Below are 16,940 nucleotides of genomic sequence, written 5' to 3'. Positions count from 1 at the left end.
CTCGGGCAGGGGTCCCCAGCACACCGGGCTCGGGCAGGGGTACCCAGCACACCGGGCTCGGGCAGGGGTCCCCAGCACACCGAGCTCGGGCAGGGGTCCTCGCACACCGGGCTCGGGCAGGGTTTCCCCGCACACCGAGCTCGGGCAGGGTTCCTGCACAGCGGGCTCGGGGCGGGCAGGGGTTCACCGCACACTGGGCTCTGGCGGGGATCCCCTGCACACCGGGCTCCGGTAGGGGTTTTTCTGCACCCCGGGCTCGGGGCAGCTCCCCGCGGCGGCCCACGCTCGGTGTCGCCCAGTGATGCTGCAGGCGGGGACGCGGGGCTGCCCGGTGGCTGGGGCGGTGCGGTGGCAGCTGCGGTGGGAATTGAAGCCGGCGAGGCAGGGTTCTCTGGCTGCAGCTGAGGAGAAGGGATGGGCAGTGGGCACAGGTTTCTGTCCGATTGCGCTTTTCATCTCCAGCTAAGGTATAAGATCAGCTTAAGTGTGCAGAATAGGTGCTCTTTGCTTGAATTCCACTTAAGTGACTCGGAATCCCCGACGCGCCTATCTGGGACTGATTCGTCTTAGCACGGTAAAAATGTGGTGTAGGAGAGTGCTGCAGTCGTGGAGGTCCCTGTACCGCTGTATTAAACAGGGTTAGGGGGAAGGGAGGAATTGATGAGGGGAGACGATTTGCCCAGTCCTGCAGAAAGTGGATGAAGCTGGAAGCAGAAGAAGTGCTGCTGCTCTCCAGCCTAATGCACTCTGCAGCAGAGCATGCTGTTCCTGAAGACATCTTTGACCATGCTGCATTGCAAAGAGCTGCCAGTGACACATGTAGCAGTATCCACAGCCAACATCCTTGCTTGTTAATATATTTGCTAAAGTGCATATTTCTGAATCTACTTCAGGGCGCAGTCCTTCATAATGTATTATTGTTGTCTAAGTATGCATGTATTTAGACTGTCCACAGGCCCTTTGTTTCTTGTGATGTGATCATGATCTGTTCATGAACAGCTTAGCACAGGAGAGAGCAGACCAAGGCAGAAACCTCCAAGTGCTATTGTTTACAAGCAAATGACAGTAATATAGCAAAATACATATCCAGGACTCCACCACGTTCAGTGAAGAGAGCTTTGAGTTCTGAAATCCTGACATAGGTTCTTGGATGTACACTTCCTCTCACACATGCGTAGGTAGCTCTGCCATCCCCATCACGCATGTGTCACGGAGTCATCACCTTTAGCCCGTTCTCAGTAAAACCCCTCAGCATGCTGTTGCTCTGTAGCCGAATGCCTAGCCTTCTGCACAGACCGTGATAACTTTGTAGTGTTATCAGCCACTTGGGGACGTTGATACATATGTCACCCTCATGGTTCACATCTTCCTTTCCACCACGATTTTGCTTTGCGTATAGCTGTCTATTAGCTTGATTCTAGCAGGTTTTGAACAATGCAAAGCCATGAAGTAAACTAAACTAAACTCACTTTTCTTGCTTGGTTTGCCCTCCAGATTTGTTTGGCTTTACACAGGCAATGCTCCCAAAGACTGTACGGTAATTCCTGGTGGCCAGAAGAGGAGGCACATTGTGGTCAGTACAGAAAAGGAACAAGAGCAAGAGGGCAAGAGCTTCCTACTGCCTCTCCTGCAGAGGTACCAAGTGTGTGGCCTGTCTGCACCCAAGCAGAGTACTGGTTTTCAGAAAGTGAGACTGAGAGCCACCTCAAGGCACTTGGAGAGGAGGAAGAGGACTGGTGCCAGCATGGATAAGGACAGCACAAACCTCGCTGACCAGCAGTATGAATGTGTGGCTGAGATTGGGGAAGGAGCCTATGGGAAGGTGTTCAAAGCCCGAGACTTGAAGAACGGAGGTCGCTTTGTTGCGCTGAAGCGGGTACGGGTGCAGACCAGCGAGGAGGGGATGCCGCTGTCCACTATCCGAGAGGTGGCAGTTTTGAGGCACCTGGAGACATTTGAACACCCCAACGTGGTCAGGTGAGGAAGTGGGATGACTGTCCTGATCAGTGGGGTCCTGGGTTTAATACGTGAATTGGGTGAGCAAGAGTTTGGGGGCATAAATGGAATGGACACTAGTTTGGGTTTGTGGCTGAAGTGAGCACTAAACTGTGTGCATGAAGTGTGGTTTGAGGTTTCAACAGGCCATGGTGCTGCCTGCCAGGCCTCACCTCATCCCTGTGCATTGCCTCCCACACACACAAACACCCATCTCCAGAGGCATAGGTGTGTGATTTAAGTGTTGGAATGGATGGGCAAGGAGCCATATATATACTGTTTCCTCAGGCATGAGAGAAAATGAAAAAAACCCCAAAGTCTCCCTGGTTTTGTCTGAACTATTAGTACTGCCAGCTGCAGCTGATTTTTGGCAGCTCTGTTCATTATAGAACAGGCAAGGATGAGAGCAGTAGTGAAATGTGCATTCTGCCTTTTTAGATGCTTTTAGAGAGAGTTATAGATTATTGTGTTAAAGAGAAGCAACAGCTTAAGACTTCATGCTTTTCAGGCAACCTTATGGTTGAGTACTGTTTGATACTAATTTTCACCATGAGCTGCTGATAGTCCTACCAAGAGAACAAAAGTACAGGTGTCAGACCTTGCTCACAAAATGGTGGCAGTGACCCCAGAATGTCCTTCCTGTTGTGTCTGTAACATAAATCCTGGATAAATGGCCTGTGCTCTCAATGATAAGGCTAGCCCTACTGTAACCTCTTCGATTTTTCTGTAGCTAGAAACCTTCAGCTGCCTGTGAGTGTCTTTTATTAAAATGATGAACTTCAAGAAGTACGCTTCACTTTGCAGATACCCAGATTGAAACTGGTCAGCATCTTGGTGGTGGTGCTGTATTAGCAAGAGTATTTCCTATTCTTTGTGTTACTTAAGCCCATATTACGCAGCAGAAGGAAATAATTTTTGTACTTCAGTAACACCAAGACTCTTTCAGTCTTAGAGAAATAGATACTCTGAACTTACAGGTGTATTTCAAATGCCATGCACGTGTTATCATCCTTTTTTGTGGGGTCTAAGATCAGGGGGTATTTATTAGGTGCAAGAGGAAACATGAGACAGAGAATAATATTTAAATTTAAAAAGTCGATCGCTAGCGATTAATTAACTTTTGTTCATTTCAAGGCAGCCTAATGTGACTGTTTCCTTTATGTCAAAACTGAATAGGCAAAGTGTATTCTGAAATGCTGACCATGGAGTGCATGTCATCGGTGTCACTTCAGTGAGCAGTGGGACACATACGGACTGCAGCTCACACTTCCATTGCTCATCAAGCAAATCCACAATTCAGTTAATAACCATTATTTTGGCTGGCACCTAGTAATGCCAGAGGCTTAGTCAGTATACTTCAAAAGCAGGAAACATAGGTTTGAACACTGAAACAAGTGGCTTGGTTTAGAGGAGCACATGCAAAGTTCTTCCTCGGCAGTAGAGGGATAATTGGGAGTTGTCAAAATCTTTGAAATGCAGCCCATTAATTTATGGGAGAAAATGAGGATTTAGTTTTCCAGGTTAAGGCATTTATATATTTGAAAGCTAAATCTTGTTTGGGAATAATTGAACATAATACTTAAGAACTTTCTCGCATTGACATCTTTCCATATGATGTAAAAGATCTTTTTAAGAGCCTTCTAATCTTGAATGCAGCTAAATAATGAAAGTATAGTTCTTGTTTTCCAAAGAGCTATTTGATGAACTGACTATGCAACTGCAGGCTTCTTTTGCTTGATTTAAGTGCAACTGAATCTCAACGGAGCATTGCATAAATACATTGAAGCTTCAGATATTTTTACAAGCTTGAATGAAAACTTAATCTCTGCAAAGCAGTGAGTATTTTAACCAGTAATATGAGAATCTAATTTCAATATAAAAATCTGTGAAAGCATGTTCCAGGTCCTAACAGTGGTGTTGTGAAGCCTGTACCTTTTGCCATAAGCAGTATTTCAGACACAAGGGCCTGGTTGGTAATGTATCGGGGTGCCTGGGACATCGATTGCACGCCTTTTCCCACAAAAAGGCAGAAGATAACCAATTTCAAACTTTATCTCTTCTAAAATGTGAGGAATGATACTCAAAAACTCATGTTTTTTCCCGTAGTTTTCATCTGTAGAGCAGATAAGGAGGCCTTTGGAGTGACCAGAATCACATCCTTCAAGTGGAAAAATTACTTGAAAACATTTAAATGGCCCAGTTCTGTTACAAAATATGGTAGAAGAGTTTGCAATTTATTGAAATTAAGCATCTGTTTTTGTATTATGTAAATACACTCAGAAAAGGAAATACTATAAAATAAGTTCTGCAATTTTAAGCAGCGATCTAATTGTACTTACTCATTGAACATATTATGCTCAAAATATTTTAATTGTTTGGGCATGCATTCTGGAAACTGCTATCGTGGCCAGACTAATAAATAAAAACAATTCCAAATGCATTGTCTGCATACTGGATTAAAATGTACATTGTTTTCACAGCACTGGGATAACAGCACAAATATTTAAAACCAAATATTTTTGATTTTGAGGGGATATCTAGTTATTTTCTGAATATTACAAGCAACTAGCCTGAGAGAACTATGTTGGAACTGCAAATAGTGTATTGTATCTGTTACCTCTGAGTAGTGGCATGTATGATCCATGAGTTGCTCAATGCAAACCAGCAGCCATTCAGTGAGTCAAAATTAAGACAGACTTTGTACAGATGAGCTGCACAGGCCGTGTGCTACTCTGTAGTACTCTGGCATCAGCTGACAGCAGAGATCACAGGCCCCATGAACTTAGGCTGAGTGTAATTTTCAATTCAGATGGTAGCTCTGGGCTTCTCCAAAGAGTGCAGTAAGGATCTCAGCAGCCCAGGGATTCTCTTTTGCCATGAAGTGGTGCTAAATGTGAAGAACAGTTTGGTAAGGAAAGACCCAGGACTTTGTAGGCATAGGTGGAGCTCCATGGCTTTGCTGATCAGAACCAATATTCAGAACTAGTGTTGCTACTCCAGCCCCAGTTTGTCTTAACAGTTGTAGATTCACTTCCTCTGAGAAATAGAGCCAAAACTGGTTTCCAGTGCTTGGGACTAGGGTTAGAAGAGAATTTTCTCTGTAAGGGAGAGATGTCTGAATAGCGGAGAATAATTTTAAACTTAATATTAATCATATTTTTCCATGCTATTGCTTGCTAATTAGGAGAGCTTTATTTCGTGTTCTTTTGTTCCAAGTCTGTAATTTCTATATTTGTACAACGAGGAGATGCGTTTTTTGCAGCACATTTGCTTTTACAAAGGTAGATAATGAAATTAGATAAGACTTCACTGCAGAACAAAACAACACGGGGTGCAAGAAAAGAATCAAGGGGAAATATAGTCTTCACCAGAACAGTGATGGTAATGATAATCTCTGTACAGTAATGGAAAGTTAAGAGTGGTATATGGAAACATATGGGGAAAAGGCAATTAAGAGAATTGCTATGTGCTTAAAATCCTTTTGTGTTTTGCCCTTTTTGTAGAGCTCCTCTCTGCCAGGACACCTTACTCTATTCTATTTACTTTCACAAAACAAAGTTAAAAATAGAATCTTCAAGAGTAAAGCTTACTGTGAATCAATCTGAAAATAGCTATGTGGTGGGCTTGGAAAAGTCCCTTGCAGCTGCTAGGATGATCAAGGTGCTCCTCTAGCTCACCTTTCAGATAATAAGATGTAATGCTTTAATAAAACTGCTGTATATACAGTAAGCAAATCTGACAAAAGTTGGTCCAGCACTTATATAGCTTAATGCTGTTTTAGTTGGGAGAAATGAAATATATATAGAAAAGAACAGACTGCCAGGAATAAATGACATACTAGATTAAGGAAATTCCTGTGTGTAAAACCCTGCTGCAAGATATCTGTAAAAATTCTTCTTGTGATTATAATGCTAAATTCAGCTGTATCTTGCTTTCATTCTATCTCTCTCCTGCTGGTAATCAGATGAATAATTTTCCCCGTATCTTAATCATCATCAAACTGTGAGTTTGCACTCTGGGAAGGTGATACGCAAGACAGACTACAGTCATTCTTAGCATGCTTGTTTTCTATCGTATTTATATTTAACAGTTTTAATAGCAGTAAACCTTAACCAAATTGAACAAAAATGCAAAGCTGTTTATTTTTGCTTCCTAGCTCATAACTTTTCTTTTATAAATACAACTTCTTTCGTATTTTCATGGTTTAGTAACTACTCAGTTTTTAAATAACTGAAACGATATTGAATATGACATATTAAAATGTAATCTAGTCTGGGTTGCTGTCTCAAAGGTAAGTATCACAGATCTTGCCATTCAAAGTGATCATAACCATATAAGAATGAAAAGTCTTGATTCTGTGCTTCCTGTTACTTTGCAGAATATGTGCCACACCTAATTGACTTAGCTTCAACAGAATGATCCACCTAGTTGGAAGTCTAAATCTATTCCTCATTTTTTTTTGTATACAAATCAGTAGAAGGGAACACAGTAATTATGACTATTTACACAGTTATGCCATGTTCATGTTTTTATGTTATTTTATATCATTGAAATATAAATGTCACTGTAAACTGCTCTCTGGTGCAGCAGCCATGTCATGCTGCTTTTTCCCTGCTTTTTGCAGTCCAGTGGTCCACGCCATTGTCTCTTGGTTTGCACTTGAGTGCTTGGTAGAGCCCATCAGCTGCTTGCCTTGGCCAGGCCACCTGAGTGTTGGGGAGAGAGGCTGGCACACACGTCACTCCTCCATCCCTATGTATGCTGACATAAAAACCAGCACCTGCTTGACCTTGCTCAGAGGTCCCAGAAGTGTGTAAATGGCTTGAGTCTTGAAATTTCCTTGTACTTAGAAGGTCTTTTTTAAGTGTCTTATTTTCTGTCTAACCTGATAAAGCATTCAGAATGTATCAGTTCTGATCAGCAGATCATCCATACCTAGTTAACCTTTTGCAAGACAATTTGAACATGTTCTGCTTTTTTCTGTTTGTTAAACTGAAATGTTTATAGGAAGCATACAGAGGGAAAATATTTCAAAAGGCAGTAGCTCATTTTATTTCTCTTTCTGATTTTTGGTGATGCTGATGTTGGCTTCTGACTTTATGTTATGTACTGTTAATAAGTTGAAAGGATGATCTTATAATCATTGAGATGTTCCATCCTCTCCAGAGAAACATTTCTATTTTAGGGGGTGTTTGTCTCCATCGAACTCTGCTTCCTTCCTTCTTTTTTCTGCCAAGTTAATGTTAAACTTCTAGTCTGTGAGGTCATTTTTGCACATCAGCAGTGTGCTGTATTGTGCGATACAATTTATTTTTGTGTAGCATCACTCAGTATGGCATCTGGCAAGCCCCTAGCAACAAAGAAATGGTGATCTTTGCATTGCTGGTTTGAAAGATTGTCTTTCACACAGAAGGAGTAAAATAAGATACAGGGATGGAGTGGAACAGAAGAAACTGAACTTGAAACTTGCCAAGTATTTGTGTGGCAGATGAATCTCAGCTGAGGTAGAAATGGTGGATGAGTAATGGGAAGGAAAAACTGAATGAGCTTCAGAGTCAGTTTTAGTCTCACACAAACAGGATGGTCTTCAAGGCAGATGTGAAGACGGGAAGTGCCTTGGCAAGGGAAAGGCATTTCCAGGCTGGAGAGCAGTTTTGGTCAGAAGGCAAGGGAGATCGTCCCTGCACTGACTGACCACTGCCAGGGACACTGCAAAGGTCTCAGGGAGGAAAGGACTGCCTGCCTGGAAATACTGGCTTCTCTGATGGCTGGAGGTCAAAGGGGAATGATGTGGTTGCCACTGAACATGGCACATAGGACTTGGAGAAATTTTTTAAGTTGTCAGAGGACATTGGGCAGAGAGTGGGTGTGAATGCTGACCTGTCATCATCTGCTTGCAACCTTACAGTACAGAACGAGCATGTGCAGGGAAAACAAGGATATTCTTGCCAATCATATGAATTGTTTGTTAGTTATGGATGTGATGATTTAGTTTTAATACATGATCTGTCAGAAACAGGACAAGATAAGAGCATGTCAGGAAGGAAGGGTTGAGTATGAAAGGGACTTCTGAGCCTTAGGAAATTCAGTTTCTGGAGCGAGTACAATACTTTTTAAAAAGTATTTTATCTCATTCTAAATCTTAAGTTTTTTACAAAAAACATGTTTCCTGCATGAGTCTGTATGAGTAAATGTTAGTCATTTTTAGATTATTTGCAGTGCTCCCTTCTTTCTTTAAATCTGTGGATGGTTATGTCTGTGCTGTTCTTGAAGAGATTTAGCCTGGCTGGGTCCTGCCTGGAATGGAAAACCAACTTCTTTCACCACAGCCATTGCTGATGGCAGACTGTGACTTCCAGGCAAGGGAATGGAGTGGGGTCCAGCATTCAAAACTGAGCCTTGAAAAGGTTTAGATGCCAGGAGGGTGGGTAGTCCACACTTACAGACAGGGGCCATGGTGGATTCATTGAGACTTTCCCTTTTGCTTCATGGTACTCACTTCTGGCTGAAGTGTGGAACAGAGCAGGGAGAAGAAAAGTTGCTTTCTTTCCCAGGGTTTAAAAGAGAGCAGGCTGGACCTGGAGAGTGTGACCTAGCAAAGCACTAAGTCACTCAGGTGGGCTTGGTGGAATTTAAGCCGTTGTTTGAAGCTTAACACAGGTCCAAGTGCATTATCAAATAGAAATAGCTATGATACTACTGATGCACTGAATTTTAAAACATCTTTCTGGATACAGTTTAGAGATAATATACATCAGAATATCAATCACAGATACTGATTTTATTCATGTATTAGATTGAAGCCTTATTTCTAGAAAATATTTCTATTAAAAGTTAAAATGAATCATGCAGAATAAGTAATGTAACTATCCTGACAGAGCAGTAACATGAATTTGACATCAAGAGTGATTATTTGTCGCTGTAATAATTCTTAGGTGATGTAGTTTAGTTCTGCAGTTATAAAATTATTCTATAAGGTTTGGTAACTGTAAATAAAATAGAAGTTTGCAGTTTATTCCAAGACTTTGATGTATATAGAGGATTTGTTTGCTTGGCATGATGTCTAGTTATTTTCCAGTATTGCTGAATGAGTTGATTGTTAATGATCTAACAAATTATCAGAAGGTAAGTGTGCCTATATACATATTTAACTAAGCTGTGTTTTTTCTTTTAAAAGAGAGAAGATTTCTGCACTTATGCCTGTTCTTCATATCTTCTTACATTCTGAAAAATACTTCTAATTATGCAGGCACGATTATTTAACAGGTATACCTTTAAACTCGAAAGAATTTGTATTTAATAAATAATCCGCTTCAGAATTTTCCAAGGAGTGTTTTTTTCCATTGTGTCCTTTGACATTTTCCATTTGGGAGACTGACATGTCAGAAGCTTTTGATGAGATGATCATCAAAGGGTGGAAATGTGACTCTTGATTTCCAAACTCTTCAGAACACTTCATTGCATCCAAATTATTGTATTGGTTTTAATATTTTTTTATTTACCCATTACCTTTGACAATTGGTCCCATCATTAGGGAAAAAAGGAAATAGTCTGTTAAATAATCCCTTTAAAATCAGACCTTAAATTTCTAACAACACAGTTGTGTTTTCTATAGGCAGAATAAAAAATATTGTATATAAGTAGCAAGAAACTGTTTCATATGATTCTTTAGATGTCTTTTTAGGGTTTCAGAAGAAGATGGGTTTCTGTTCTCTGAAGTATCTCACATAATTTTTAGGACGAGGTGAACGTTTCACACACCTAAATGCCAGTTTGCTGGTAGAGTTGTCCTTGGGTGTATTTCCCATGACATACCTAGCAAACAATATACGAGCTTAGCAAAAAGTTCTGTACTATTTTAAAAGGGTTCATACCAACACTGACTGCTTATTACTCTGGATTATCATTAGCAGGTGACTGATCTCTTAATAAAAGAAAAGAAAAAATTAACTCAAACATGAATTCATCTTTACAGGAATTTCCCATATTTAATGATTGAAAGCTCAGTTCTAGTATAGATGAATCATACTGAGTTTAAGTGAAACCTATTGAGTTTGGATTTTTGAAACATTAGTCAGTGCAGAACATTATAGATTTGATAGAAACAGAGAAATGAAGTGAGGAATAGAGTGGAAAAGCTTGTGTGATTTTTTTTTTTCTCTCTTTTATTTGAAACTTTGGCTAGTCTTTTAATATCTAGTTGAAGTGTGGTCAGTGTGATAAATTGCTGTTTAGCAATGCCAGAGAGCTCCCTTTTCCCTGAAATCAATTAATTATAAACTGAAAATTTCAGTACTTTGTTCACTGTTCCTTAAGTTAGCATATTTCTGAGAGCTTTTTCTGATCGTAATTCCTAGCTGCACTGATGCTTTTGTTTCTCTTCATCTGTGGAGCCAGGGCTCTACTGTAAGGATAGAATTCTATCACTTTTTTTTTTTTTTTCCACATTTGATGTGGTATTTTGCATACAGCTGCAGAGTAGACAGTTACCTTTGAAAAGAACATTTGGCTGGTTTAATTTGATTAGAGCAAACCACCTCAATCATTACTGAACTAAGACCGTTTTCACTTTAACTTGGCTGTAGGAGTTGGGAATGTACTGACAGTGCTTAGATGTTTGGGGGAGGACTCGTTTGGATACACAGCTACTGCTGAAGTGAAACAACCTTAGAGGACCTTGCGTACTCTGCTCTTTCCCAATAAAAAGGGAATGCTGTGAAGACATTTAATGTCATGTTTAACTTTCCCTCACTGTGACAAGGAATTAATTTCCTACAAAAAATTGGAAATGTTAATGCATAGAAATACAGAATCATACATTTTTTAAAAACACCACGGTACTAAAAACATACACAGGATATGAAAGTCTTATATTTACAACAGATTTAAAACATGCCTAGCAACAATATTTTGAATAAAGTTGTAGTAAAATCCAACATAGAAATATGGCAGGATTCTCATAGATACATTATATCCAAGTTAAAATTGAAGCCCTTTTAGTAAGTCTCAGTAAGATTACCACTTTGTTTCATGGAGTTTTGATTTTCTACCCCTTTCCTCATCATATAAATATATTGGGGTGGTTTTTTATGTTGCATATTAAAGATCAGATTAGATACTTAAGATTCACAGTACTATGTATTCTGTATGATTTTTGCTCTTCAGTTTCCCTCAGTGATGATCACATAATTTTCCTAGAAAAACTCCCATGGCTGTCTAGAATATAAATATATCTCATATATAATAAATGGCAGACATTCAATAAATGGTAGTCAGCTGGTGTTCTCTAGAAAATACAATTCTGATCCTTAAGTGCCCTGACTTCATGATAGTGCCTCATCATATATACAATATTTTAACCAGAGGATTACAGCTGAAGGAAGAGTTTCTGCTTCTTGCATTATGTTCTGAAAAGCAATATGCATAGTTAACTGTTCATCTGTGTCATTAGCCTAACACTGGCTGCTAATGGCAGAATTGCATACCCATCTTCCAGCTAATCCAAGAATCAAGTTGCACATTTAGGGCTTGAGTTTCTGCTGGGGAATTGAAAGAGCTACACTGATTCAAACAGCTTTGGTTGTTGACATCATAAGGTCCTAGTGTTAAGATGAATGAAAATGTATTAGCACAGGCAGACAGTGCAGCAGCATCCCATCAAGAGTGCATGTTTGAGATTTCACCATCTAGAGTTTAGATGCTGCAACTATTGAGTTCACCAAACTGGCGTATAAAAATCCATTAGGTTTTTCACTGAAGTAGATGTAGCATTTCTGTTGACCTGTTATACTTGTAGTTACACTCCATTTTTGCTCTACAAATAATTCCTGACTCACTGTGTATCCTCTGAAATACTTCATTCTGTGTTGTCACCTAAGCATCTTGCACAACATTATCTCTCAAACTCCAGGTTACATCAAAGGTACAGTCATTTCAATGCAGTGTACATCTCCTTTCTTCAAGGGCAAATGCTTCTAGAGCTACAGTTGGAGACTTTGCTGTACAGTATTGAAATTTGTCTAATGCTACTCAGTAACACAGCACTAGAACCTCTATTACTGATTTCCAGGTTCCCTCAGGACAATGGAAGTCAATGACCTATATTACTTCTCTGTGCTGGGAAGATTATAAAGTGAGTCTTGTTTTGCCGACTTTATCTATCAGCATACTTTGTATTTGTGAACTTTATGACATAGAGATTAGGCAACATCTGCACTTTAATTAGTGTTGTTTATCCTTAGATAACCTTCTAGATTGTTAATGGAGATAGGCCTACCCACTGATCTTTGTGGTTTCCCCACAGACATCTCTAATCAATTTGTTGCCTCACTGTTTATCTCTGCTTTTTATAAAATGCTGAGCAGCAAGTTTTGATCAAAGCAGTAATACCCATATCCAGACAGGTTGGAATCAATGGCTGTAGTCTGAAAATTAGAATGATATGTCTCATTAAACTTAAGGCAGGGCCCAGACATGTTAGTACTTCTGCAGAACTGAGCACCCATACCTCTGCATTTCATATCCCATTCATCATACTGCCTTTATGTTTGTAGCATCATTTAAAACAAACAAACAAAAAGCGTTACCTGGAATTTCTTAATTCTCCGTTGCTTATTATTCACATTGTCTCTATTTTTAAGAACTCAGGAAGGTTTTGTTACTTTTAAATTTTATTTGATCAGATTAAAACATCACTTAGAGATGTCAGTTATTTCAGAAGCAAATATTTGTGCAGAAGTGAAAAAATACAAACAAAAATGAGACTGGAACTGAGGATCAGGGTAGTATGAGAGCAAGAATAGTTAGGATTTACACAAAAGAGAGAGGTAATCAATTTGACTAAAAATTATATATTATATGTATTATATATATTATATATATTATGTTATATATAAATAATAAATATATATTATATATATTTGTGGACATAGATGGCAGTCAGGTGAATGACACTGATGAGGGAGTTTTCTTAGCAGACATTTAAAGTATACTGGAATATCGTAAATCGGAAGGATATTGTGGTGTCTGTAAGAAAATACAGTTCAAAGAATACTTGGTTTCCAGTAACCCAAAACTGTGAGTGAACAATTTCTGCAGGAGCAAAGCTTAAGCCATGAAAAGCTAATAATCTTTTGCTGTCCCGTACATCAGTGAAAGGACATTGAGCTTATGATTCTGGAAGCTGTAAAGTAAACTAAGTTCACAAAAGTACCCGTAAAGCACACACCATTTAACCACTGATCATAGTAGACCAAGTTTAAAGACAAAACTTAGAGATACAATAAATGATGTAGTTCTTCCTGGAGTAGAAAAAAGAGAGATCACTCTCTGAATAGCCTGAAGTAACTTGTAATAGCTGATTCAAGAAATCATGATAGTCAAGACACACAGTCATAGTGGCTGCAACAATTAAGTCTGACATTTTTGGAAAAGGGATGGTTCCCAAATTTGACATAGTAACAATAGGCTTTAGAAAAGATAGGTTAAGAAGCAAGAAGTAATCAAAAACATAGCAGTCAAGAGGAATGATATGAAAAGGCTTAGACTTGAAGTGGTGGGTACTTAAATAGAGAGTTACAGCAGTGAAGTTTTTGTCACCTGGGTCATGCACCGTTCCTGATGTCATGCTCTCTCCAGTCACTGAAATCCTGGCTGCTGTTTAGATCTATATCCTCTTCCTGGGTGCTAGATACAACAGGACAGTTTTAAGAGTATTGGATTCTTAAACTCTCTGAAAGAATGGGAGATGTTCAAGAGACACAGCAGACTTTCTACCCTTTTTATTGCTGTGCTCCAGTGTATCATGATGGATTCACAATAGGTGCACATAGCCACACATAACAAGATAGGATGTGAGATAATTGCCAGTAGACACTTTAATCATCTAAATATTAAAAGTGTACTCCATCTAGTCATGTAGGATCTCCCCATAATGAGTACAGAACCAGCCTGTGCTTTAGGAGAAAAATTCATCCTCCCCACCCTCGGTGCCCATGCTGGAGTACAATGAATTGCTCTCTGGAAATGCTCATTTTGACTCCCGAGGGAGCCTGGGTGGACAAGCTTGAGGAGTGAGCCCATGGGAGTCTTGTGAGGTATAACAAGACCAAGTGCTGGTGCTGCACCTACGTCAAGGCAACCTCCAGTATCCACTCAGGCTGGGCGATGCAGGGATGTGGAGCAGCCCTGCCCAGAAGGACCTGGGGGTGCTGGTGGAGGAGAGGCTGGACATGACCTGGCCATGTGCACTCACAGCCCAGAAAGCCAAAGGTGTCCTGGGCTGCACCAAAAGCAGCGTGGGCAGCAGGGCAGGGGAGGGGATTCTGCCCCTCTGCTCTGCTCTGGTGAGAGAGATCCCACCTGGAACACAGCACCCAGCTCTGGGGTGCCCAGCTCAGGAAGGACATGGAGCTGTTGGAGTGAGCCCAGAGCAGGGGCACTAAGATGGGTAGAAGGATGGAGCACATCTCCTGTGAGAGAAGGCTGAAAGACTGTTTGTTCAGCCTAGAACAAAGAAGGCTTTGGGATGACCTACTTGTGGTCTTCCAGTACCTGAAGGGAACCTGGAAGAATGAAAGAGAGGGACTTTTTACTAGGACTTGTAGTGACAGAACGAGAGGGAATGACTTCAAACTGAAAGAAGATAAGATTAGATACTAGGAAAGAATTCTTTACTGTGAGGGTGGGCAGGTCACTGAACAGGTTGCCCAGAAAAATGGTGGGTGCCCCATTCATGGAAGTGTTCAGGGAAGACTGGATGGAGCTGAGCAACCTGCTCTAGTGAAGGGTACATGGTAGGGGCATTGGAAGTAGACGATCTCTAAGATCCCTTCCATCCCAAACCATTCTCTGATTCTAATGTAGAATGGCCACTCAACTGTTGCTTGCTCTGTCTCATTGAGATTAGTGCAAATCAGTAAAATTTGAAGGTGAAAAGTAGAAGTGCTAGTAGGCAGTTTGTACAGTAAATAACAGATCTCACAGAATCAAAAAAGAAATTATTTTGGGTGTGGGAGAACAAAAAGTTAGTACTGAAATCAGAGGGTACTTGGGCCACGAGAATTTAGATGGAAGATGAAATGAGTATTATCGGGGAAATTTTTTTTAACCAAAGTCTATTGTATGTGGATTGTTGGTAAGAGCTTGTACAAACTCAAGGCACTTGTTTTTGTCACTTTGCAAAAATTATGCATTTCTGTAATAGGAGGGTGTGGCTGTGGGTTTCTGTGAAATTTACTGGCTTCAGACAGTCTGCTTCTAGCATGTATTTGGCATTTAAGTGCTAAAATGCACTGATAGTAGCTGGGATGGATGGGCATTGCCTGCTTACCCTGTGCCAATTTTAAGATCCAGCAGAAGCCATTTTGGTCAAAAATTGTTAATGTTTTACAAGAGGAAAAGTAACTGATGATGTGTGTTGGAGATGGCAGCTCATGTGGTCTATGAGTAGTTTAAGGCACCTTTCAAAGCTTGCTCAGTTGTGGTTTCTCTTTTGGTCATTACTCTTCACTCTGCCATACTGATCTCATACAGGATTTACCACTAAGCGGGTTTATTTTGTCATTATTGAAAAAATTTTTGATGCTGCACATAGTTTCATTGCCTCAATTTAATTTTGGGCAAATTGCATGATTGTACAACTGCAAATAGTTGGAAAACTCTGGTGTCTAACTTACATTCCAGTCTGAATTGTCCAAGACCTGAGTTTTTGCAAAGCAGGGGTGCTATACCTTTATCTCTTGGAATATTTTTGGGGGAATTTCTATTTTTCTATTATCTCAAAACTTGTCAGCCCACATTGATCAGTAATAGCTTTCAAAATTTAAATCAGTCAGTCAATACTGCTAAAAGATTCTGCTCCATGATTTTTTTATGTTAAGTGTCTGTTTTATAATTTGACATAAAAGGCTTGAAAACAGTTTTGTTTATTATGGAACTATTAAGACAATACAGTAGTAGTAAAGTAAATAATCTGCTGTATTAAGCTGTTTGGATATGCATATTACACATATGGATATATGTGGAAAAGGAAAACCATGAAAATGTTAAGATTTGTCTGCATTTAACTTGAAAATTATTATTTTGTAACATGGATTATGATTGTGAGACATATAGCCTGCAATTAGTTCATTGCCTGTGCTTTAAAAATATGAGAACAGTTTTCTTTTTTAAAGTTTATAAAAAATGGAAATGGGATGAGGACAAATCAGGAAAAAAAAATCCCAAAAGGTAATGTTTTTTAAAAAGTTGCATGACACTGAAAATTGGTACATGGAACTGAAATACCATCTCACTCTAAATTGTTATAAAATAGTTCGTTTTCTTAAATGTGTTCTGGAAAGAGTAAATAAAAATTATAAATTCTAAAATCAGTGGCAAAGATCCCAGGCATCTTTTGACATCTGTTGGCTTAACCTCACCTGGGCAGAAGGCAACTAAAGAGGGAATGTGAGTGTTGAAAGTAGCACAATTAGTTTTTTTAACAGATGGGTTTTTTTCCTCCTCTTGTTTGCAGTATAAATATATATATTTTTAAGGGCTTCAGAGAGTATTTAGATGATGTGATTATGTATCTCCTTTAATATTGAGGGTTTTTTAAGTTTTCAGATCTTGCAAAATTCAAGGTCACTTTAATCTTCCTGATTTCAAGCATGAAATTGCCATCCCTTATCAGCATTAGTCATTTAGTTTGAGAACTCAGTCATCCCCAGAGCACATCCTTTATACAAAAATATTTCAATAGCATTTGTCAGCTTTTAAATTGAGGCTTTTTTTGAAAAGTCTGTTGAGTTCTTGAAATAGAATCAAAATTTTCTGAATGGACATGGTTTATCATGGCTTTTCTAATATATTGATCACTGTTATTTTCACAAGCCTGACAAAGTTTTATTTTGCTTTGAAAGACCTACATCCATGTCACTTCTCTGCCTCCTGTGGTGGAATTG

General features: G+C 39.6%; 1 protein-coding gene across 1 annotated transcript in view; it reads left to right on the top strand.

The window, feature by feature from the left end:
• The first annotated feature begins 253 nt into the window (after positions 1 to 253).
• Positions 254 to 16,940, top strand: part of CDK6 (cyclin dependent kinase 6) — a 135,063-nt gene continuing 118,376 nt past the window's right edge. The window contains exon 1 of the mRNA XM_015618216.3: positions 254 to 1,977. Within this exon, the coding sequence (XP_015473702.1) occupies positions 1,745 to 1,977 (233 nt within the window). The 5' untranslated portion in view covers positions 254 to 1,744. The remainder of the gene's footprint in view (positions 1,978 to 16,940) is intronic.

This window comes from Parus major, chromosome 2 (genome assembly GCF_001522545.3).
Source record: "Parus major isolate Abel chromosome 2, Parus_major1.1, whole genome shotgun sequence".
Taxonomy (NCBI): Eukaryota; Metazoa; Chordata; class Aves; order Passeriformes; family Paridae; genus Parus; species Parus major.
The sequence above is the reverse complement of the archived record's forward strand: the minus strand, read 5'-3'. Positions and strand labels throughout refer to the sequence as shown.